General features: G+C 54.4%; 1 protein-coding gene across 3 annotated transcripts; it reads right to left on the reverse strand.

Annotated features, from left to right (window-relative positions):
- Positions 1 to 824: 824 nt before the first annotated feature.
- On the reverse strand, positions 825 to 22,883 carry LOC119846562 (alpha-1,6-mannosyl-glycoprotein 4-beta-N-acetylglucosaminyltransferase-like). Of its 3 annotated transcripts, none has more exons than XM_038380385.2 (4): positions 22,488 to 22,883; positions 9,493 to 9,656; positions 8,712 to 8,859; positions 825 to 3,124 (listed from the first exon to the last, which is right to left on the reverse strand). In XM_038380385.2, exons 2-4 carry the CDS (start codon positions 9,592 to 9,594, stop codon positions 1,980 to 1,982), a joined length of 1,395 nt encoding a protein of 464 aa, XP_038236313.1. In that variant the 5' UTR covers positions 9,595 to 9,656; positions 22,488 to 22,883; the 3' UTR covers positions 825 to 1,979. The 3 variants fall into 3 exon arrangements, with proteins under 3 accessions (XP_038236313.1, XP_038236314.1, XP_038236315.1); XM_038380386.2 differs by lacking the exon at positions 22,488 to 22,883 and adding an exon at positions 17,442 to 17,583; XM_038380387.2 differs by lacking the exon at positions 22,488 to 22,883 and adding an exon at positions 15,585 to 15,883.
- Positions 22,884 to 23,763: the final 880 nt, after the last annotated feature.

Raw genomic sequence — 23,763 nt, forward strand, 5'->3', positions numbered from 1 at the left:
CAAAGCAGGACCAACCCCAACTAAATCGCCCCAGCCAGGGCTTTCTCAAGCCTGACCTTAAAAACCTCTAAGGAAGGAGATTCCACCACCTCCCTAGGGAACCCATTCCAGTGCTTCACCAGCCTCCTAGTGAAAAAGTTTTTCCTAATATCCAACCTAAACCTCCCCCACTGCAACTTGAGACCATTGCTCCTCGTTCTGTCATCTGCTACCACTGAGAACAGTCTAGATCCATCCTCTTTGGAACCCCCTTTCAAGTAGTTGAAAGCAGCTATCAAATCCCCCCTCATTCGTCTCTTCTGCAGACTAAACGATCCCAGTTCCCTCAGCCTCTCCTCATAAGTCATGTGTTCCAGTCCTCTAATCATTTTTGTTGCCTTCCGCTGGACGTTTTCCAATTTTTCCACATCCTTCTTATAGTGTGGGGCCCAAAACTAGACACAGGACTCCAGATGAGGCCTCACCAATGTCTAATAGAGGGGAATGATCACGTCCCTCGATCTGCTGGCAATACCCCTACTTATATAGCCCAAAATGCCGTGTCTATGGAGCAGCACAGAAGCTAAGACCCAGGGACCCAGCTGTGTGTGCTTGGGTGTGTCCTGGGGATACCCAGTGTTGCCAATTCCCCCGATTGTATCGTGTCATAATATCTGATACTCTTGATAAGGTCTAGCTCCTGAAGTCAAGTGAATATCAGAGAATCTCAGCTTGCATCTCAAACAAATATTAAGAGTTCTTCCCCCCCACGCCCCCAGTGGTGGAGAAAAGTTTAAAAACGTGACTCAAGTGTGACCCTAAAAGCTCAGACACCAGAAGGCAAGTGAAAAGAACCAAATATTTATTTAAGTTTGTAAAAATCTCATGACTTTAAAGCCAATCTTGCGATTGTCTAAGGCTTGAGCTGAACTGTGGATACACTAGATGAACACTGCCACAGACCAGAGGAGTTCTTGCCCCTGCATTTGGCCCCATGGTGCCAGGGGCCACACAAGGCCCTGCTTCTAGTGTCTCAGTTTGGTTTGTGAAGAAGTCAGGAGTGAGGAGGGGGCTGGCAAGGAGGCTGTCTTGTCTGGTTAGATTGTAAGCACTTGAGGGCAGGGATTGTCTGCTACTCTGTGTTTTTACAGCACCTACCACAGCCAGGCCCTGATTTTGGTTAGTTCCTAGGCACTGCTGTAATGAATGTGATTAATAACCTGCCTCTCCCACCATGAGTGTAGCCCCCTGGCATTCGGGGTACAGCATTTTGGCCATCAGGCTGGAGAGGTTGGACACTCAGCACTAAACTGTCGTGGGTAGAGCAGGTCAGCTGTGAGCAGTAGGATCCTGAGCCAAGGTTTCCCACATGACTGCCTCTGCCCTGGGAGCAGCCTCACCCGCTGGGGTGTTGATTTTGCCCATATCTGGGCTAGAGTTCCCCAGTAGATAATGCCCCAGATCTGCCGCGAACCAGGCACTGCTGGCTCTCCTGACCTCTCCGGAGCCCCAGCGGTCTGCTGCAAGCACCATTCCAGGTCTCGCTCCTGGGGTCTGGCCCAGCAGAACACCCTACCCGGGCCTGGTTCTGACTGTACGGCCCCCACAGGAAGCAGTTCAGAGGAGTCAGTGAGCTCTGTGGGGCCAGGCCAGGGGGGCAGGCTCTCCAATACCTGGCAGTTAGTGCCCAACGACATAGGGTGCCCTGAGTATCAATATGCTGCATTAGCTCCCATTTCTTGCCCTAATGCACCATCCTGCCACGCTTCCAGGATCCTGCCGTGCCATTGCCCTGACCCTCACTGCCCCATCTTTCTTCCTCACTCGGCCCTGACTGTGCCTCCCCCTGCAGGGTGTCATTGTCTGGGGAGGCAGTGCCACCACCCTCCATTGCCCCTCATTGCACCAGACACCCCCAAACTACTCGCTCGCCCCTGAGAAGGGAGGCCAGCTCCCTGCCATGCAGGTCACCAGCAGTGCCTCTGTCCCTGCACCCCTCTTTAGCTGTTTGGTGTGATCCAGATGCTGATGCTGCGGATGATAAGCCATTCACTCTGACTCTCTGTCACGAGGATCCGCACGCACTCTGGGGCGGCCGCCGTGCTGTTCTCCAAGCCCCTCCGTTCAAAGTGTCCCTTCTCAAAGGCTCCGACGCGGGTGTACAGAGCACAGCCCTTGCCATTCCCCTGCCGCTGGCTGCCCAGCTCCACGGCTCCCGCGCGGAGATAGTCGCTGTGGCGCTCCTTGGAGCCAGTGTGGACCTGGAGCCGTGAGATACGGGCAGGCTGGTGGAACACGATGGTGAAGTGGCTGCCAGCAGCTGGGGCTTTCCCCCAGAAGTACTCCGGCATCGTGCTGTAGGCCTTGCTGGGCAGGTAGGCCTCAAAGGTGTCTATGTCCGTGAACATCACAGCCGGGGGGTTGTCAGGCAGGTCCAAGGAATCTGCCTCGAAGTCGTTGTCTTTCAGCCGGTTGACTGTCCCCTGGAAGGAGGAGTACAGGCCCATGTGCTGGAAGAGAGATGGCTTGAAGCGAATCACCTCCTTCTGGGTGAGCAGCAGGCGGAAGTGCCCCAGGAGCCAGTCACACGGCATTTCCTGGTAGAACAGCAGCAGGAACTTGGCCAGCTGGGGCAGGTCACTGGAGTGGTAGAGTTTGCCAATGTAGCCCAGCTTGGAGAACTCCAGCGTGACCCAGTAGGAGCCTTCCTGGGATGCCACTGCCTTCTTGATGGCCGTGAAGAAGGACTTGGAGCATTCCACGTCGTCCTCAATCATGAGGTAGTAGGAAGAAAGGTTGGCAGCAAAGCTGAGGAGATAAGCATAGTCCACGTTCTGCTTGGATCTGAACTGCACTCGATCCTCGGCGTCATTGTAGTTCCTCTTCAGGCCTTCCAGGGGTGGGTAGCACTCCGGAGGGGCGTGGATAACCAGCAGCTGGCCCCGGAGGAGGTGGGGAGTGAATCTTGCGATAATGTCCATCGCCACCTGGGTGTTCCACTCTGAGTCTGGGTCAGCCAGGTGCACCACCACCATCATCTCCTCCAGCTCTTCCTGGGTTGACTGTTTGAAGATGGACTTCAGCGTGTCCAGGAGGTAGTTTCCTCGCTTCCGCTTGACAGACGACAGCCCCACAGTGAGGAACTCTGAAACGCGGAGAGATGAAAGGACAGACATGAGCACCACTGACACGTCAGGAAGGCCCAGACCTTCATGGTATTTAGGTGCCTAACTCCCTTTGAAATCCAGGAGAGTTGGGCACCTAAATATCCATGAGGGTGCGAGCCTAGCTGATTTCATCTGAAGCCAATAGCAGGTCCTTGTGTTTCAGCTCAGGCTGACACCCTGTACTGTAGTCTCTAGAACTGTCTCAGAGGGTGGCTGGGCCTTTACGGGGAGTTGTGCTGAGCCTTACAGATGATGGATCGGCTACATCCCTCCTGAGATGGATCCACTAGGGATATGGTGATTATCGAAGCCAGCATGGCTCAACTGGGAAGAGGAGGGAAGGAAGGCCTGGGTCCAGTGGGAGAGCTACAGGAAGCAAGTTGGCTCCTGTGTGAGGTGCTGGGGTAGGGTCTGACCCCCAGGCAAGTAATCTGTAGAGTGGGAACTTGTAGGGAATAGGCAGGTCCCTGCAGGAGACTTGAGTTAGGGGCAGAGATGATTGATGTGCTGCATTAGCATTGTGTGGCAGAAATAAAGCCGAAGCCCGAAGAAAAGGGCCTGCCCCAGACTCTGGGGGTGGGGTCCCTCCTGCCTGGGCTGTGAGAGGACAGGCCAGCGGTCTACAGAAGGTCTTAATGACATAAGAATGGCCATCCTGAGTCAGAGTGGTGATCCATCTAGCTCCGTAGCCTGTCTTTGGACAATCGCTGGTGCTAGGTGCTTCAGAGGGAGCAAACAGAACAGGGCAATTATCGAGTGATCCATCCCCTGCCGTCCAGTCCCAGCTTCAGGCAGTGAGAGGTTTAGGGACACCCTGAGCATGGGGTTGCATTAGGGACACCCAGAGCATGTTAATAGCCACTGAACTTTCCTAATTCTTTTTTGTTCCCAATTATACTTTTGACCTTCACAACATCCCCTGGCAATGATTCCCACAGGTTGACTGTGTGTTGCATGAAAAAATACTTCCTTTTGTTTGTTTTAAACCTGCTGCCGATTGATGTCACCAGGTGATCTTGTGTTATGTGAAAGGGTACATTACACTTCTTTATTCACTTTCTCCACACCACTCATGATTTTACCCACCTGTATCATATCCCCCCTTAGCCGTCTCATTTCTAAGCTAAACAGTCAGTCTTCTTAATCTCTCCTCATATGGAAGCTGTTCCACACCCCTAATCATTTTTGTTGCCCTTCTCTGTACTTTTTCCAATTCTAATATATCTTTTTTGAGATGGAGTGACTAGAACTGCATGCAGTATTCAAGGTGTGGGCATACAATGGCTTTATATAGTGGCATGGTATTTTCTGGTGTATGGTTCTTAACGTTCTGTTCGCTTTTTTGAATGCTGTTGCACATTGAGTAGATGTTTTCAGAGAACTATCCACAATGACTCCAAGATCTCTTTCTTGAGTGGTAACAGCAAAATTAGATCCCATTTAGTATGTATAGTTGGGACTATGCTTTCTCATGTCCATTACTTTGCATTTATAAACATTGAATTTCATCTGCTATTTTGTTGCCTAGTCACCCAGTTAGTCTGCTTTGGACTTAACTATCTTGAGTAATTTTGTGTCAGACTTTGTCACCTCACTGTTTAGCCCTTTTTCCAGATCATTTATGAATATGTTGAACCACATTGGTCCCCGTTCAGATCCTTGGGGGACCCTGCTATATACCTTTCTCCATTCTGAAAACTGATCATTTATTCCTACCCTTTGTTTCCTATCTTTTAACCAAAAAAGAAAAGGAGTACAGGGACCCATTGTATTTTCCACCGAATGCATCCAATGAAGTGAGCTGTAGCTCACAAAAGCTTATGCTCAAATAAATTTGTTAGCCTCTAAGGTGCCACAAGTACTCCTTTTCTTTTTTGCGAATACAGACTAACATGGCTGCTACTCTGAAACCTATCTTTTAACCAGTTACTGATTTATGAGAGAACCTTCCCTCTTATCCCATGACTGCTTACTTTGCTTAAGAGCCTTTGGTGAGGGACTTTGTCAAAGGCTTTCTGAAAATCTAAGTACTGGAACACCATTGTCCACATATTTGTTGATCCCCTCAAAGAATTCTAGTAGATTGGTGAGGCATGATTTCCCTTTATAAAAGCTGTGTCGATTCTTACCAAACAAATCATGTTCATCTATATATCTGGTAATTCTGTTCTTTACTATAGTTCTAACCAATTTGCCTGGTACTGAAGTTAGGCTTACCGGCCTGTAATTGCCAGGACCATCTCTGTTTTTTATTTTTTATTTTTTAAACAAGGCTGCAATCTGCGTTACATTAGCTATCTTCCAGTCATCTGGTGCAGAGGCTGATTTAAATGATAGGTTACAAACTACAGTTAGTAGTTCTGCAATTTCACGTTTGAGTTCCTCTAGAACTCTTGGGTGAATCCCATCTGGTCCTGGTGACTTATTACTGTTTAGTTTATCAATTTGTTCCAAAACCGCCTCTATTGACACCCCAGTCTGGGACAGTTCCTCAAATTTGTCACCTAAAAAGAATGGTTCAGATTTGGGAACCTCCTTCGCATTCTCAGCACTGAAGATCATTTTAAAGAATTCATTTAGCTTCCCTGCAATGGCCTTATCTTCCTTGAGTGCTCCTTTAGCACCTCGATCATCCAGTGGCCCCATGGATTGTTTAGCAGCTTCCTGCTTCTGATGTACTTTTAAAAAGTGCTGTTAGTTTTTGTGTCTTTTAATAGTTGCTCTTCAAATTATTTTTGGGCTGCCTAACTATACTTTTACACTTGACTGGCCAGAGCTCATGCTCCTTTCCATTTTCCTCGGTAGGATTTGACTTCCAATTTTTAAAAGATGTTTTCTTGTCTCCACCCACCCCTTTTACTCTGTTCAGCCATGGGAGCATTTTTGGGGTCCTCTTTCTTGTGGGTCTTGTGAGTGACAGCACTTGGCTGGAACTCAGGAGATTTGGATTCGTTCCTGGCTGTGACACACATTTCCTGCGCTATGTTGGACATGTCACTTAGGAGCAAGTTCTCAACAAAGCTCAGCTTCTATTTAGGCACCTAAATAAGAGCCAGATCTTTACAAAATTTTCATTGCCCAGTGTGCTAAGAGGTCTTGAAAATCTGACCCTTCATTTCTCCAGGCTTCAGTTCCCTGACTGTAAAATGGGGGGATGGATGACACTTCCTTTCCCCAACTTTGTGTCTGTCTGTCTTCTGTATTTCAATGGTAGGTTCTAGGAGTCAGGAAATATATCTTACAATTTGTTTGTGTAGCAGCTAGCAAATGTAAATTGCTGGTAAATGTGAATTGTTTTAATGATGCTGGTAATTTCAGAACTGTGTGTGTGTGTGTGTGTGTGTGTGTGTGTGTGCCAGCCCTTGCTTATTCATCATGTTCTCTTGTTAATTTCCCCTTTGAGTCCTACCTAATCTCTCTCAGTGAAAAGCTCCAAGCCTGTGTTGTTTAATCAGAGTGTAATAGCTGCCATCACTCCTGGCCCCAGATGACCCAACCACTCCCACTGCACCTCCAAACTGATGCAAGTGAGAATTTGACTGCCCCCAGAAAACCCTCCATGGACACACAAGACAGGACAGGGTCTGCTCTCTCTTCTGCTGGTCCCCTTCCCTAAGGTTGAGCAGGAGTGGAATAGCAAGAGTTGCACAAACAGAGCTAGAAGGAAGCTGTATGTCTTGTGCCAGATCTTTTTGCCCATTGAGTGACAATGTCACGCCAGCTATGCCAAGGGGAAACTCCCTTCCTGGCTGTGATGGAGGACATCAACCCCACACTGAGCCAGCAAGGGTTATGGGGCTGCTGTGGGCCCACTCAGCACTGCCCCGCTGCACCTGCATTGCAGCCAGGTAATGAACGAATGGGAAGTTAAAAAGGGAAGTGGACAGCTCAGTAGGTGGCTGGCTGTCCAAGGAGGAGAACAGACATTTTATCTTTTGCTTCCTAAGGAAAGGATCAGCCCAGAGCCTCTGCAAAGACAGCTGACTGGGTGCCAGAGCTCTATGGGGGGGAAGGTGGGCCAGGCGCAGGATCGTGGAGTTTGTTTTTGGAACCCCTTCTGCAGTAAAGCAAAGCAATAATTCGTGGGCTGCCTGAGCCAGGCCTGTGAGTTCCAGCGAGACTTTGGCAGGGTGGGGAAATGCCTCACTACACTCCTGTGGACTTTTGCACCCTACGTGAGTCTGCCCTGTGGTTTGTCTTGGACCCGGGGGCAGGGGGTCACACACTCCCACTTGCAGCAGAGGGAAGGCCACAGCCCAGTGTTGTTTCTATTTTGGGCTCTCTCCCGTGGGCGTGAATAGCTCCTCAATGACAAATGTCTCCAGCCGCTCCGGAGAGACTCAGCTGTGTGTTTGCTAGAACCCTCGTGAGGGTGTGGCAGCTTGTAGCTTTCAGAGGAGATAACAGGTAGAGGCTACGGGAGAGCCTAGCCTTTAACTTGACCTACGGACTCACGTGACAGCTACAAGCTGCCTGGTCTTCACTAGGATGTTAACTCAAGTAAAGCCCACACCATTCTTCTGAGTAACATCAAGGCCGCTCCCCGACCTCTCAAACGGGCAAGCCTCGCCACGGGCAAGCCAGCCAAGCCCAGCACCCGAACACAGGCATAGACTCATAGAACCACAGAGTTAGAAGGGACCACAAGGGTCCAGCTCCCTGCCACGATGCAGGACTTGTGGGGTCTAACTCATCCCAGACAGACGGCTCCCGCCTCCTTCTGAAAGCCTCCAGTGAAGGAGCGTCCACAAGCTCCCGAGGCGTCTGTCCCATTGTCCTGCTGTTCTGACAGTTAGGAAGTTTTTCCTGAGGTTTAATCTAAATCTGCTTTGCTGTAGTTTGACCTCATCGCCTCTTGTCCTGCCCTCTGTGGTCAGAGAGAACAACTTTCTCCATCTTTTTCATAGCAGCCTTTCAAGTATCTGAAACCGCTATCATGTCCCCCCTTAATCTCCTCTCTTCCAAACTGAACATAGCCAGTTCCTTCAGCCTTTTCCTCATAAGGTTGCATTCCATCCCACTGATCATATTTGTTGCTCACTTTAGGATCCTTTCCAGTTTCTCTACATCTTTTCTATACATTGGTGACCAAAATTAGACACAATCCTCCAGCTGAGGCCTCACTAGTGCCGAGCAGAGCAGTACTATCACCTCCTGTGACTTGCATTCTATGCCTCTGTTAATGCAACCTAAAATTGCATTTGCTTTTTTGCAACAGCATCGCATTGTTGACTGATGTTGAGGTTGTGATTCACCACAGCTCCCAAATCCTTCCCAGCCGTGCTGCTGCCAAGCCGGTTATCCCCTGTTCTGTATCTGTGCGATAGCAGCAGTTGCAGAAATCGGTCAGCCTGCTTCCCAACAGCCACTCTGCTATGGTGGTGCCTCTAGCCCAGTGTTTCTCACCAGTCCCCAAGATCTCTCTGACACAGTTTAGGAAGGCAGCAAGTCAGACCCCCTGCTATCAAAAAGGTTGAGAACCACAGCTCTGGACCATCTCTCTCCAGATCCAGCAGCTGGCAGAGAATGCTGGAGGCTAAAGCAGGCTGGTCCTGGGATACTCACTCTTCCTGGAGGGAGGGGAGCCGGCGAGGTAGCGATAGGAGACGTTCCTGGAGGCAGAGGTGTTCCACAGCCCCTGGGAGCTGCGCACGTTCCCATCAGGTTGGAGTTGCTGCAGAACCATTTCCTGGGCCCAGCGTTTTGCCTCCTCCTGGGAGCCAGAGCAGAGCCAGCGTTAGCTGCCGTTAGCACACCCCAAGGCAGGCCTGTGGCAGATACACCTCGTCCGCTATGGGGTGTCCTTTCCAGCCCAGAGCCCCCTTTGCTCAGGAGGGCTAGAGCTGGAGAAGAGCATCCCCTAGCAGCCCTGCGCCATCCCCCACCCAGCCAGTCGTGCCCTCCCCCTGCTCAGACTTCTCCACCTGAGTGCGGCAAGGGAGGAGAGGCCATGAAGCCCCCAATTCAGGGACAGGAGGTGGGGGTAGGAGAGGGGAGCATGGACCCCAGAGTGAGGGGAGGGAATGCGGGAAAGCCCATGGGGCAGGGCAAGGGGAGGGACGGGAAAGGGATGTGGGGTGCCTGGGGCAGGGCCAGGGGAGCCCAGACCCCAGGGTGGGGGCTGGGGATGTGGAGCAGCCCATGGGGCAGGGCAAGGGGAGGGACGGGGGAGGGATGCGGGGTGCCTGGGGCAGGGGCAGGGCCAGGGGAGCCCAGACCCCAGAGTGGGGGCTGGGGATGTGGGGCAGCCCTGGGGCCGGGGAGGGGAAGGGATGCTGGCACAGCAGTTAGGGAGCAGAGGGGCAGGCAGAGGTGAAGTCTCCGCCAAGCCCAGCCTGGTACTCACCACCAGTGGGTCCTCCGGGCGCTGCAGGCGGGTGCTAAGGAACAGAAGCAGGGCCAGGAGCGTCAGGGCAACGGCGAGCAGGCGCTTTGGGAAGCATCTCATGGCAGCCGGGCTCCACGGGCAGGGGCTGGCTCCTGGGGCCGTTGCCAGTTTCAGCTGGGCTCCTTCGGGGGAGAAGCGAGAGCGCATGAGGGGCACGGCTCGGAGCAGCGCGGCCCGCCGGAGTGCCCGTCTGTGCAGAGGTGGCCCGCTCGGGGAGCAGGGCAGGGAGGGCTGCCAAGCAGCCAGCCAGCGCCTTGGCTGTCGCAGCGCGGAGAGCCGGGGTCCCAAGCGGCTCTCACCAGCTCCCGTGACGAGCCTGGAGCTGCGCGGCACAGGCCAGCCCTAAGGGCGAGGGGCCCGGCGGGGAGCTGGGGGTGTTTGCTGGCTCTGCAGGGGCCAGGAAGAAACCGCCACAAACAGGTGGAATTCCTGGATAAACTTCGGATCTGCCATATTCAGTTCTGCCACTTGACATGAGCTCCCTTGACTAATTTGTCAAATGGACAGGCTAATACTTGGTTTCAGAGTAGCAGCCGTGTTAGTCTGTAGCCACAAAAAGAAAAGGAGGACTTGTGGCACCTGAGAGACTAGCAAATTTATTTGAGCATCAGCTTTCATGAGCTACAGCTCACTTCATCGGAGGCAAATAGTTGACTGCCTCCTTGGGCTGGGGGAGGAGGGCTGCGAAGTACCTGAGCATATAAACAGCACTCAGGACAGGTGGGTGCACCACCCGCTGGTCTAGAGTATATTTGAACGGGGAGGCTCTCTCTCCTCCCCCCCACAACTCCAATTGTGAGATGTTTCAGAGTAGCAGCCGTGTTAGTCTGCATTCGCAAAAAGAAAAGGAGTACTTGTGGCACCTTAGAGACTAACAAATTTATTTGAGCATAAGCTTTCGTGAGCTACAGCTCACTTCATCGAATGCATTCAGTGGAAAATACAGTGGGGAGATTTATATACACAGAGAACATGAAACAATGGGTGTTATCATACACACTGTAAGGAGAGTGATCACTTCAGATGAGGTGGGGGTGGGGGGAAATAACATGGGGAAATAGTTTTACTTTGTGTAATGACCCATCCACTCCCAGTCTCTATTCAAGCCTAAGTTAATTGTATCCAGTTTGCAAATTAATTCCAATTTAGCAGTCTCTCCGTGGAGTCTGTTTTTGAAGTTTTTTTGTTGAAGGATAGCCACTCTTAGGTCTGTAATCGAGTGACCAGAGAGATTGAAGTGTTCTCCAACTGGTTTTTGAATGTTATAATTCTTGACGTCTGATTTGTGTCCATTCATTCTTTTATGTAGAGACTGTCCAGTTTGACCAATGTACATGGCAGAGGGGCTTTGCTGGCACATGATGGCATATATCACATTGGTAGATGCGCAGGTGAACGAGCCTCTGATAGTGTGGCTGATGTGATTAGGCCCTATGATGGTGTCCCCTGAATAGATATGTGGACAGAGTTGGCAACGGGCTTTGTTGCAAGGATAGGTTCCTGGGTTAGTGGTTCTGTTGTGTGGTGGGTGGTTGCTGGTGAGTATTTGCTTCAGGTTGGGGGGTTGTCTGTAAGCAAGGACTGGCCTGTCTCCCAAGATCTGTGAGAGCGATGAGTTATCAGCCCCCTACTCTCGATTACAGACCTAAGAGTGGCAATTCTTCAACAAAAAAAACTTCAAAAACACCCCCCATTGTTCCTCAGACGTTCTCGTCAACTGCTGGAAATGGCCCACCTTGATTATCACTACTAAAGGTTTTCTTCCTCCCCCGCCCCGCTGGTAATAGCTCATCTTAAGTGATCACTCTCCTTACAGTGTGTATGGTAACACCCATTGTTTCATGTTCTCTGCGTAAATAAATCTCCCCACTGTATTTTCCACTGAATGCATTTGATGAAGTGAACTGTAACTCACGAAAACTTATGCTTAAATAAATGTGTTAGTTTCTAAGGTGCCACAAGTCCTCCTTTTCTAAGTGTGAGATGTCCCACAAACCCCGGTACATGACAGCTCTGGGTCAGTGCCACCGCCCGATCCGATCACGGCCCTGAGCGCTGGAAGATCTGCAGGCACAGATCCATGTGTATGGTGCACAGCTGCTCCTGGGCTCCGCCAGATAAATAAAGCGACTTGTCCAGGGGGCTGCACCTGAAGTTCACGAGGAAACATCAGCTACTGCAGAACATGCCTGCAGACATGGGTGAAAGGAGCACACCCTGGGGTGGCTCTGATCTCCAGGCTTCTCAGGTGCCATACACAATGTTTGTTTTGCACTCTAAAGCCTTTGATGATTTGGCTTTTGTAGTCCCTTGGCTCTCTTCTCAAGTGATACCTGGAATTTCAGAGCCAGGGGGTGACTTGTGCTATCAGCACCCAGCACCCTCAGGTGCAGCCTGCGACCTGCAGCAGGAGTCTGGCATGAAAAACTCGGGCAGGTTCGGGGCGAGGAGAGGCAGCTGCACAAGAGCAGATTGAGTTTTGTTCCCTGTCACGCACGCTATGCGGAGCCCATGGCCTGTTCCAGGGCGTCTCAGCTCCCCTCTGACCACTTGAACTGGTTTCGAATCCCAGCCCAGGTATGAGCGCTTAGACGCACCAGGCGCTGGAGCCAGTCTCCGGGGGTTAAAGGATATGAATGGCAGGGTCTTGCTCATGACACTTGACGGCCATCAGTAAATAGGAACCCCAAACTGCTCAGCACTTGAATCCAGCCAGCCCAGGCTCCTGGCGCTCCTACCACCAGCTGCGACAGAGGAAGGTGCAAGAAATCCCCGAAGGAGCAACTGCGGACGAACCTGCCCACAGAAGTTTTGCCCTGACCCCAGTCAGGTGCTAGTGGGTAGCAGGAGGGTTTATTAGTCCTCTCTAGTTTCCCTTTTGCCTTGGGAGGATGGGCAGGGCCCCCAGTCAACACTGGCTAAGTCACTTATTATAAATGTTATGGAATTGCTCTGGCAATGATGCAGATGCCCTCGAAACACATTACAGCCCTTCACCCTACCCTTTCTAATACCTGCTGGCTGCTACTGAGGCAGAGACGTGTGTGATGCATGCCAGGGCTAGGACTGAGCACCGCTGCAGAGGGGCTGGGGAAGCAGGTGAGCAGGAGCTTTCTGGGGCAGCAGGGCTTGGGAGGGAGTTGCAGGTGGGTATTTTCCGGGGCTCCCAGCCGGTAATGTACCTAGACTGGCTGCAGCTGCCACCTCCACAGTGAGCTGGAGGAAATCTCGCAGACTCCACTCCCTCCCACTTCCTTGCTGCCTTTGTAAGGGAGGCTGCTGCTCCACAGCTGCAGGAAGTCAGGCCGGATGGGGCCCATTTCCCTGCAAACTGAGCAGCTCCTGCGTTCCTCCACCTTGATGAGAGGTTAGAAATGAATAGCGCATGGGAGTGACGTGAGTGGGCCGAGCACAGGAACGGCCACGGCCTAACCCCAGCCTTGGTACCGACTTCCTGTCGGGCCTTGAGCAAGTGTGCACACCGGAAGAGAAGGCAGCCCCTGGCGCCCATTGTTAGTGCGGTGTTTAGCCCCAAGCCTTCAAAACTACGAGCCATGTTCCCCGAAAAATGGTGAGCTTGGCTTAAAAAAAAAAATCACAGGATTTTTAGATCCAGCCTGATATGTTTTAGGTGCTTTTGGGTTTAGGGGTCACTTTTGGGGGCCTTTCAACACAACTGTGAGGGCTAGAAACTTACTTTTCTTTGAAAGGAGAAGCTGAGAGTCTCTGTGATGGGGCACTTGCCCCACACTGGGCTCTAAGGGGTTAATAGAGCCCTTGTGAGGCTGTGCAGGAGGTGGCCAATCAGCGAAGGGCTGGGAGGAGTAGCCAATCAGGGCCGGGCTGGCCCATATAAGAAGGGCTGCTGAACACAGGTCAGCTTCAGTCACTCCCTGAAGCCTGAGGAGGATGAGTTGCCTGGCAGGCTGAAGGGAGCAAGCACCTTGGATAGAGCAGCAATGCAGGGAGCTCAAGGCAGCTCCTGGCTGAGGCCCTGAGACAAGGGCAAAGAGGCCACAGGGACGTGGCCCAGGGAAATCTACTGGAGTCAGAGGGAGTGCTGCAAGCAGCCATCTACAGAGTCCCTGGGATGGGACCCAGAGTAGTGGGTAGGCCAGGATCCTCCCCCGCACCCCCACTTGCCACTGAGGAAGTGGCTGGACTAAGGGACTGTGACGTTCCCCTGGAAAGGGGGAGCACAGAATACAGCATAGCCGGAGGGCTGTATCACTGAAGAGAACGTCGTGGTCCTGGGAGTGACGTGGGTCCCAGCGCAGAAGTGACGGTGGTGAGGCACCACCAGAAGGGGGAACCCTGGCGAGACGTGCTAATTCCCACGACAGCTGGCAGGAGGCGCCAGAGTGGGGAGTCCCACCCCATCACGCTCCTAATCACCCGACCTCATGAGCTGGGGCGTTAAGAACACCGCCAAATATTGCACGGGTAACCCGCAGCCCTCGCTAGAGGCGGTGGGGTGTGTACAGCCGGATTCTTAGCAGCAGCTCCTAGGTTTAGAGCTGGAGCCCACCAGTTCAGTTCCTGCTGCTGACGCTCTCCCCAGGGGCCTGGCATGACATGGGACTTGTGATGAAAGCGTGGGAGTTTGGCAAGGTACAGACACTCCCTGCCCTGAAGAGCTTTTGGCCTAACAGGGGGATGCAGGAGACAGCAGTGCTGGAGAGGGAATCGCACTGTGATTAACGAGTTGGGATGGGGGAAGAGCACGAGGCAGCGGGATTAGGCAGGCACTCCCTCCATGGGAGGTGGGGCGAGCAAAGGTTGGGGTGTTCACTCCCAAAATGGGAAGGCCGTGCAGGTTCAGCTAATGTAAAGGGACACCATGTACACGGGTGTCACCAATAATGCCTCTGACCCAAAGAGTGCTCTGTCCAAAGGGTTTTTTAGCAATCCTCTGGGTCAAGTCTGCCTCAGTTTCCTCTCCCGCCCTTGTTGTCCTAGTCTGTTCCCTGGTCGTGTTGTGTGTGTGGCTCTTTCACAGCAACAGGGGAAAGAAAAACACCTTGAAAGATGCAGGGAAATAGGCATGTGCCAGGGCAACAAGGGACCAGGGGCATGATTGGCGGGGTAGAACCTGATCAATCCCCTTCCTCCACGCTGAGTAGCTTGTAAATGGCAGGTGGTGCCTTTTATAACCAAGAGTTGACTGCAGTTCAGATCAGGGTCTGAGTCAGCCATCAAGCCGCGGGATGGCACAGCATCAACCTAGGGGAGAGGGGGCAGGTGCACGGGGCTGGCCGTTGTCCCCCTCCGGCCCCACTGAAAAAGGTCATTAAAGACCAGCCGGGGCTGTGTGGTCTGTGCTGTGAGGCCTGGCTCCTGCGTCTCCGCCACGTGTGGGCGTGCAGAGGAGCGGGTGGGGAGGATCGCCCTGCTTCCTGGCGGGCCGAGGGGGGAGATCACCCACGGGCGTCTCCATGGAAGGGGACGATAGGTGCTCGGGGACTGCTACGCCGTCAGCATCTCCCTGCTGCTACCTGAGCCTCACCCAGCCAGCCCAGGGTTTGGCTGCACCCTGTTCTGCCACAAATGGCTCGGTAGGGAAACCACATCAAAGGCCCGGCAGCAGAGCTGGCGCGAGGCATGAGCCGACTACCAGCCAGTCGACCCTCCCCGGCGCAGCTGCAGCAAGTCTCCTATCGGCATAATTACTCTGGCGTGAAACTTGCATTGCTGGCGGGGGGCGCTTCACAGCCCTGGGCGAGGTAAGTTAGATCGACGTAAGCGGGACGTAAGCGGTAGCACAGACCTGCCCTAAGCAGCTCCAGGGGCCCCCTATTCACTTTTTATTGTAAGAACTTGCCTGTTTTAATATGGGGGGCCAAAATGTTCCTGCTTAGGGCCCCCGATGGACCAGCCCTGGCTGTGCCCGGCAGCAGGTCAGGGGGGCCACATGGGGGCAGGGGCAGAACCACTCCCTTCTCTAGTGCTTCCTTTCCCTTGGTGATGGTTTCACAGCCTGGCCGCTTATGCCTCCTAGCTAGTGCCCATGGAAAGCCCCCCGGGAGGATGGCTGGAGGGAAAGGACTTACTTCGTCTGGCTGAGCCGGCTCCCCCAGGGAAGGAAGCTGCCGAACGCCGGAGCTCCCGTGTTCTTCTTCTAGTTTGCCTTTTCGCTTTCCTGTGCCCAATGCCTCCGCTTTCCTTCTGCACAAGCCCCACCCCGAGCCTGGGCTCACGGCTCACATTGGAGGAGAATCTGAGTGCAGCTGCTGTGCACAGATCCACTCACTGGGTTAGTCCTGGGGGAGCGAGGGCTTTGTGTGCAAGGCAGCTGGGTCTGGGCTGTCCCATCCCCACTCCAGCAAAGGCCAGGGCCTGCTCAGCAGAGGGACAGCTCCCTGCTTGGACTGGAGGAGAGGGACCCCGGGGTGAGGCTTGGCTGTGGGGAAGCCGAGGCTAAGTGGGTAACTGCCCCAGCGGGATCTGGCCCTAGGCTGGCAGCTGCCAGCAGGACGGAGGGTAACCCATTGGTGAGTGTTACGGGGGTGCCCTTCAGTGCTGATCCACAGGACAGGGGGTGCTACAGTCCCTGCCAAGGGAGGCTTGATTCTTTAGCTCTGTTCTGAGGCTGTGGTACACGGCCGAGCTTACACCAATGCAGCTGCTACTGCAGGCTCTAAGCGGACGGGGGAGAGCTCACCCATCACTTCATTACTCCAGCCCCCCTGAGCGGCGGTAGCACTCCCACCGACATCGCACTGGCTACCCCAGCACTTAGGGCGCTGTAACTTGCATTGCTTGGGGCAGGGGGTGTGTGTGTGGCTTATTCACCCCTTGAGCCACAGGTTATACCGCAGTAAGTGGTAGCGTGTACATAGCCTTATCAGCTATGCTCCTGGTGCTGGAGGGCCCCGGTCCAGTCCCTGGTTCGTCAGCTAAGATAGCAGCCTTCCTAGGAGCACAGCTGGGGCCAGCCTCCCCTGATGGCCCCCAGGGACTTGAAAATGCTGAGGCGGGTGTAACGGTGACACTGGCTGGAAACCAGCCTGGGATGGCTGCCCTGCTCCCTCGCCTTCAGAGGCCAGCTCCACCAGAGGGGTGCTTTGCTGGTACACTCCAGGGGCAAAGCCTTCCTCGGGCGGACACAGCCGAGACCAGCAAACCGCGTGTATGGGATAGCTTATTCCGGTCCCCCTAGCATACGCGGTATAGACTGTATGTATACTAAGTATAGCCTGTGTGTATACTCGGTATAGACTGGTCTAACAGTGTTTATATTAGGGCTTTGGCCAGGTGGGGTCACCCCTCAACACCCCGCAGCATAGACCTGACGTAAGGAAAATAACTCCCTCGCTGCGCTGTCACCCTTCCCTGTGGCAGGCTGCTCCAAGCACTGGGCCAGGGGCACAATGCCTGGCCTTCCCCCTGTAAGGACAGACTTTCAAGGTGGCTCAGCACCACAGCTGGGGCCAAATTGTCCAACGAGCTGCCAACATGCCTCCGCCACGCTGCTCCTTGGATAATCGGAGTTTGGTGCCTACACGGGACCTGAGTGTGCTTAAAAACTCTGTCCCTGAAAGGCCAAACATAAATACGAGGCGGCTTCCTGCTCCCACCTAGTGAAGCTCACTTCAGGCAAAAGCCAGGGGACAATCTCCCCCCACCCCTCACCCACCAAGTCCCAGACAAATGGAGCGGCCTTGGGCCGCCAGCTCTCCTCCCCACTTCCTGCAGCACCTTCCCTGTGGGGTTGCAAACCGACCCCCCCCCCCCCCACTGCAGCTACTGCTGCTCAGCGGTGACTTTGCCCTGTCCCCACCGAGGCTGGAAATGAGTGCAAGCGTGGCTGGGTGCTTAAACCCACCCCAGTGCCAGCCCCCTTGAGTGGCGTTCTGTCACCGCCGGGCAGCGGTCTCGCCTTGTTACTTCTGGAAACTTTGACTCACCTGGAAAGGCTCTGTCATTGCCCTCGCAGTCGTCTGACTTTGAACAGTGTGCTCAGCACTGGAGCAGTTGCTTGCCCAGCCGTTGGGTGGGTTGGGACTTCCTGGATTCAGTATCCTGTGTGTGTACGTGTCTGCCCGCTTTCAGTACGAGTCGGCAGCTGAATGTACTTCACAGCTGCACGTTACAGCACTGTGCAGGCTACATCTGCTCCTCAGGCCCCGGAGAGACCCCACCACAGGGGCTTGGAACATCTCTCCGCAGGCGTCCCGGCCAGGGCCCCCTGACTGACCGGAGGGTCATGCCTTAGATTTGCCTCCCTGGAATTTCCTAATTGTGGAACCCTGAGAATGGGCTGCTTTCCTATGGGAAGTAGGTGGCTTCGGTCCCACTGGCCACAGAAGAGCTCAGAGGTGGCCATCTCGGCCCGGGGCAGCCCTCCTTCCACCCGGCCAGGGCTAGCAACAGTATTCAATGAACTGCGAAAGCCTGGGGCATGGTTCAGCAGAGGGTGAATGCCGTGATGGACTGCAGGAGACACAGAGCCCATCTTATAATCTGTGGTTGGGGGCAGAGCAAATGTCAGGGCAACTGGGTGCAAACTGCTGCTGGCAAGGGTCTACCCTGTCCACACTGCAGGGTCTGTACTGGCACAGCCATCCCAGTGGCTGAAATGGGGCAGTGTGGACATGGCCTGAGCCCAGCGTGTAAGGGGGGTCACCTGACTCTAATGGCACGGCCGCGTCAATCAAATCCCTCTTGTCCGCCAGCAAACAGGTGGTTCCCACAAACCCCTTCCAGCTCCCCAGCACTGCTTTTCCTTTCGCTGGGTGCGGGAAACCCCTCCCAGGAATGGGCACGGCCTAGAAGCACGTAGGTGAGAGAGCCCCTCTTGAGCACTGCCCGATGCTACGGAAATGGAGGCTTTGCATTTCTCTTGCCGTTTTAAAGCCAAAAAATGCCCCAGGCCTGGAAAGCTGGGGACTGAAGCTCCAACAGGGGAGACTCCACTGCCATAAAACCTCCAGTCCTTTCAGGGCCCCCATAAGCAGCCAGGAGCCAGCACCATGAAGGACACATGGTGTGTGTTTCTAGAGCAAGGCAGTGGAACAAACTCCTTTGGCATTGGCATTACTTTACAATGGAGCCATCTCCGGTTACCCGAAGGGAGGAGGAGAGTGATAGCTGGTGTGGATTTCAATCTTAAAGGGACAATGCGCTTCCATGAGAAGAGCTTTGGGGTCTGCTCCTGCTCTGTTGTGGCCGTAAACGCAGAATCATTTCACTGAACGAGGCCTTCACACTGCTGGGATAGAACTGAATCCGGCCCACAGCATGGTAGGGCGGCGCCCTTGGGCGTGCTCTATCCTGAGCCAAAGTCCAGCTGCTCTCACCCTTCTGACCTGCCAGTTCCATTCGAGTCACTGAATGTCTGCACAGATCCCCTGCCTCTGAGTGACCCGCATTAAGGCCTCTCATAAAAGGGCAGGTAAAGAGTCCCCTGGATTGATGGAGCTGGAATTGCTCCATCATTAGGAACAGTGCGGAGAGCATGGACCCAGGCAGAGTTGGATCCCTGCGCCAGCGGCGCTGGGTGGGCGTCACTGTCCCAATCCAGCATTTGGCTTGAGGGGGAGATTCACACCGCAGGGGGGCAAAGCTGATTCCCCGCTCTGCTAATCGGATGTTTGATTTTTATCCTTTCTTTCAGGCTCCACTTCCTATTTCTCTGCACTAAATCTCCCTTTATAGTTTCTCTCACCTGTTTTCCTGGTGAGACCGATGGCTCATCCCGTCCTCTAAAGGCACTGGGCGTCCTCCCCGCACCCTGTGCTAATCCGTCAATAACTCATCGAGTCAGTGTTCAGATAAATGCCCACCATGAGAAGGGGCCCTGTCCCTTTTAAACACCAAAGGAAAGCAGACAGACGGCCAATTCAGATTAATTTGTGACCACAAGAACAAAAGCCTAGATCCTCCATGGGATTTAGGTGCCCAACTCCCATTGGTTTCATGGCCATTAGGAGCCCAAATACCTTTGGAGGCTATGGCACAAAGGGCATTTGGAGAGAAGCTATGACAGGGGACAGGTGGGTGAGATCAAAGGGAGCAGCTCTTTATAACTGAGTTTGTGTCGACACGGCAAAAAAGCCCCACCGAAGCAAGTTTCCGAGCCCAGCTCACCTGATTCACACTGGTGGGGCTAAAAGTAGCTGACACGGGGTGGGTGGGAAGGGTCTCAGAGCCCGGGGTCCGGACCACACTCAACAGTTTACCCGGCCAGTTGATCCCGGCTTGGAGCCGTGCTGCAGCAAGCTGGTGCTCGCTGGGTGGCCGTACCCTGCACCGCCCACAGGTGACACAGGACACCGGAGATGAGGTGTGCCAAAGCTGCCTGCCAGAGGGATCTGATCAGAGATTGGAGATGTGCCCGAGAAGTGTAAGATGATGCTCCGCTAAGGCCATGAAGGGGGCTGTGCTAGGTTGGTGTTTACAGCGGGCCAGGCTAGCTGTTACGCGAGCCTTTAATTATCGCCTAACGTGACATTCGCCTCCTATTCACACATCTGAGTGCCACTGCTTCATGCCCGACCGCAAGGTGCTCAGGGCATGTGGGTAGGCTGGAACCCCTGTAGCCAGCATACTACTGCATGGCACCCGTTCGCTGGGCTTCCAGACCTCCACTGGGAGATTTCTCATTGACCCTCCCCCAGGGACATGAACCAACCTGCACCCGCTTCGGAGGGCAGCTGGAGCCTGCGCAGCTCTGGAATCACGGTGAGCAAAGGCCCGCTGCAGGGACTCCTCCCGTAAGTTGAGCCATTAGCAGGGCAACAAGCAGACAGACGCACGGAAATACTTGGGACCTCAGTCAAGAACCAGCTTTCAGGGCAGAAGGCAACATTCTCCTCCCCGGCCTCTCAATCCTGCCAGCAGTGCCCAGAACAGACCCCTGGGGGAGGCATCTCGATTCCACCCCAACTGAGCCATCATGTGTGTTTTTAGGCAGTTTGGTAGTACTGGTGTCTACCCGGCCCTGGTGTTCCCAGCTCAGACAGACATACCTGCACTAGCTCTGAGCGCGTTAGTGTGCTGGAGCTAGCACTGGAGCCGTGGCAGAGCCAGGGTGTGTGGACGGGGCTAGCCGCCCTTCCTACTCTCCTGCCTGAGTCCCAAGGTACATTCCCCAGCGGGTGCAAATCAGACTCACAATTGCATGCGTCTATTTGCCCACACAACGATGAGGCGGTTTGAAAATGAGGCCCTTCACCTGTCCGTGCCTCAGTTTCCCCATCTGAAAACAAGGACGGTGGGGTGACAAGCGCAGCTAGCGGGGGCTACATTTTCACATGCAACGATGGCCGAGCCAATGTAGAGCCACGCCCCTACGGGTAGTCCCCCCCCCCCGCGGCTGGGTGCGGGGAAATGCAGGCACAGCTAACCAGCAAGGCAACAGGTGCACTGGGAACACACTGAGGGCCGAGCTCCCTAGCAAATCCCTTAGAACGTGGACTAGGCTGTAAGTCTCACCAGTACCTGGCATCTAGCTGGTGCCTCTCATGCTTAAAGCATTGTCCAAACGCTCGCCAACCCTCCCAGCCAGGCAGGGATTTGCTTTTCCTTTGCCTGGTAACCCATTCGCTCTTCAAAGCCAGACGGGAAACGGCTCTAGCAGACTTTGTTCAAAGCAGCCCCTGCTCTCTATGGCCTTTCCCTGGGCTGTCGCCAACCAGGCCCCTGCTGTAGTGGGCCCCGCTGTTCCCCATAGGGAGTGGGGAGCTGCTGGAGTGCAAGCAATGGGGCTGTGCAGCCTGCAGCCAGCCCCCTCTGCAGGGCCCAGGTTAAACTCGCTGCTCTGTAATGCCCAGGAATGGATCCCTCTTCTCTTTTTTACTCCCTCCCTCCCGGGACCCCAGCAGCCTCTGTGGAGCCATCCTGGGGCTGAATGCTCTTCTCCAGCTTGCCTGAACTCCCAGAGGTCTCGCACGCAGCTGGGCTCCCGCTGGCTCTCCTCAGGCCCTGCTGATCTCCAGAGGGTCCAGCTCCGTCAGTGGTTCAATTCGTTCCTCCCTCAGGGCTGCTCCCCTCTCCCCATGTTCATGGAAGCCCAAGCTGGGGCCTGAACCTGTCACGCTGTGCTGTGGTGTTGGGGCGGGGAGCAGCCCCCGTTGGCCTCTCGCTCTTACAGCGCCGGAGCTTGTTTCATATTTTAAGCCTTTGTTAAAGTGCCCAGGGCTCTTCCTGCTCTTGGGAACAGTTCCCGGCACTTCCTTGGGGGTGGGGGGGAGAAGGTCCAGGGGCTGCAGCTGTGAGCTCTGGGTCTCTGCTTTGACTCTGGCCCAGGTTACCAGGAAGGTGACCCCAGCCAGCTGCAGCCAGATTCCCAACCCCAGCCTGGCTGCAGCCCAAATCCACATCCCGTAAGGCCCCTGCTCCTCCCAGAGCGCCCAGCTGATGTGGGCACAGAACCCAAGCCCTGCAGTCTCTCCCCTCCCCCAAGCAAGAGGGTGGCAGGCTCAGTCACCTTCCCCAACCCTTGCAAAAACCAGCCATTGGGATGTGACATGCCCGGGTGCCAGCCAGACCGACAAGTCACCCCTGCCCTGCAACCTGGGGTGCCCTTTGCCCTGCATTGCTCCAGTGTGTAAATCACTCCCAGCCATGTCTGTGTGTGCTGCAGCCAGCCAGCCACACCTGGGCTCTCACAGAGTGACCCCAACACCCCCCCGTCCCAAATTGCCCCTCAGAAATGCATGTTCTGTACTGCCCAGCCCCATCCTGGCTTGGCAGTACCAATATACTAAGTCCGTTATTCCTTTAAGGGAAGAATATGAACCCAAATTGTTACCCCAAACGGAGTTACCCAGACACGACTGGAAGACGCTGGATTAGATCAAACAAGTGCATTACGTACAAAGAGAGATTCTAAGTGAGTACAAGCAACGAGGCAGAAAAGTCAGACAGGGTTACCAGAAAAATAAAGATATAACGCTAGTGGTGCCCAACTTAACACAGTCTATTAGATTCAAAACCAAAAGTTTTCTCACCAGGTGCTTTCTGCGGCCTGACTGACCAACCTCTTCAGGGCAGGACCCTTCCTCCAGATCCAACAAACGCCACCTTTGTCGCTTCAGGTGCAGTGAATGCAATGGGCAGGGAAAGAGAGAGGGGTCGCTGGGGGGTCTGCCCCTTCCTTTTTATAGTCCTGTCCCCCTTTGAGAAGCATTTCCCGCTGGGAGCGAGGCACCAGGATGTCTGTGTGGGTGGGAACTTCATGCTGGTTCTTTGCTAAGACGTCAAATTTTTGCCCCTGCCAAAGAACAGCCACTTAGCAGGTAGCAATCCATGGGTCTTGTTTACACCTGGCTGAGGTGTCAGCTCGCTCTTTGTCTCCGAGGAACTGGTTCTACCGCTCCCCAGACTTCTCTGCACAACATACTTCTAGCCGTGAGCTCAGCTGGTGTTTAGCAGGTCACGCTGCTCCGTGCATGTTGCCATTGGATTATTGATCAGCAAATGATGAGTTTTGAACTGACCCACCACTAGCTGTCCCTTGCACGGCCATTAGTGCAAGCGTGCGTAGGGTGTGAACACAGAGCTGTATTCTTTCACACCTGGTTAAGGCTCAGGACAGACCCCAGGCCAGCCACCACCCACGGCAGGGAGGTGAGCCCTGGGGCACCCATGTGGACAGCCCAGCATGGCCCCACAGACCTAGGAGCTGGGCTCCGTCTGCCAGGCAAAGGCCACTCTGCCCCTCCACAGCCCCCCTGCCTGCTACACCCCATCTCACTGCACAGCCCCTCCCGCCTGCTACACCCCACCTAACTACACAGCCCCCTCTACCCCTCCATAGCCCCCTTGTCTGCTACACCCCATCTCACTGCACACACCCCCTCTGCCCACTGCACAGACCTCTGCCTGCTACACCCCATCTCACTGCATAGACCCCCTGCCTGCTACACCCCATCTCACTGCACAGCCCCCCCACCCCTCCACAGCCCCCTTGTCTGCTACACTCCATCTCACTGCACAGCCCCCTCTGCCCACTGCACACCCCATCCCTGCACTGTGGGTCTCCCAGCTATTGGCTAGGTTACAGCAGCAGATTCCTCGGTGGGAGCTTTTGTCTACACATCATTCCCGGGGACCCCCACCCCTCCCTACCCCCCTTCTCTGTCCCCCCCCAGCACTCTGCTTGCCTCACCTCCCCCATCTGCCTCTTCACCCCTGCCTTCTTTTGTGCCCTTTCTCTCCCCTTCCTCGTCCCCTCTCCACTCTGCTCCCCTCCCCGCCTGCCCCTAGCTCTGTCTGGGTCTCCCC

Source organism: Dermochelys coriacea, chromosome 21 (genome assembly GCF_009764565.3).
Source record: "Dermochelys coriacea isolate rDerCor1 chromosome 21, rDerCor1.pri.v4, whole genome shotgun sequence".
Classification (NCBI taxonomy): Eukaryota; Metazoa; Chordata; order Testudines; family Dermochelyidae; genus Dermochelys; species Dermochelys coriacea.

What these genes read in the sequence shown, in the direction of transcription:
- LOC119846562 (XM_038380385.2), bottom strand. Translation starts at nt 9,594, where the DNA reads ATGAGATGCTTCCCAAAGCGCCTGCTCGCCGTTGCCCTGACGCTCCTG. An exon ending in GCCCGGAGGACCCACTGGTG is followed by an intron (nt 8,860 to 9,492) that starts GTGAGTACCAGG and finishes TCTGGCTCCCAG; the next exon opens with GAGGAGGCAAAACGCTGGGC. An exon ending in CTCCCCTCCCTCCAGGAAGA is followed by an intron (nt 3,125 to 8,711) that starts GTGAGTATCCCA and finishes TCCGCGTTTCAG; the next exon opens with AGTTCCTCACTGTGGGGCTG.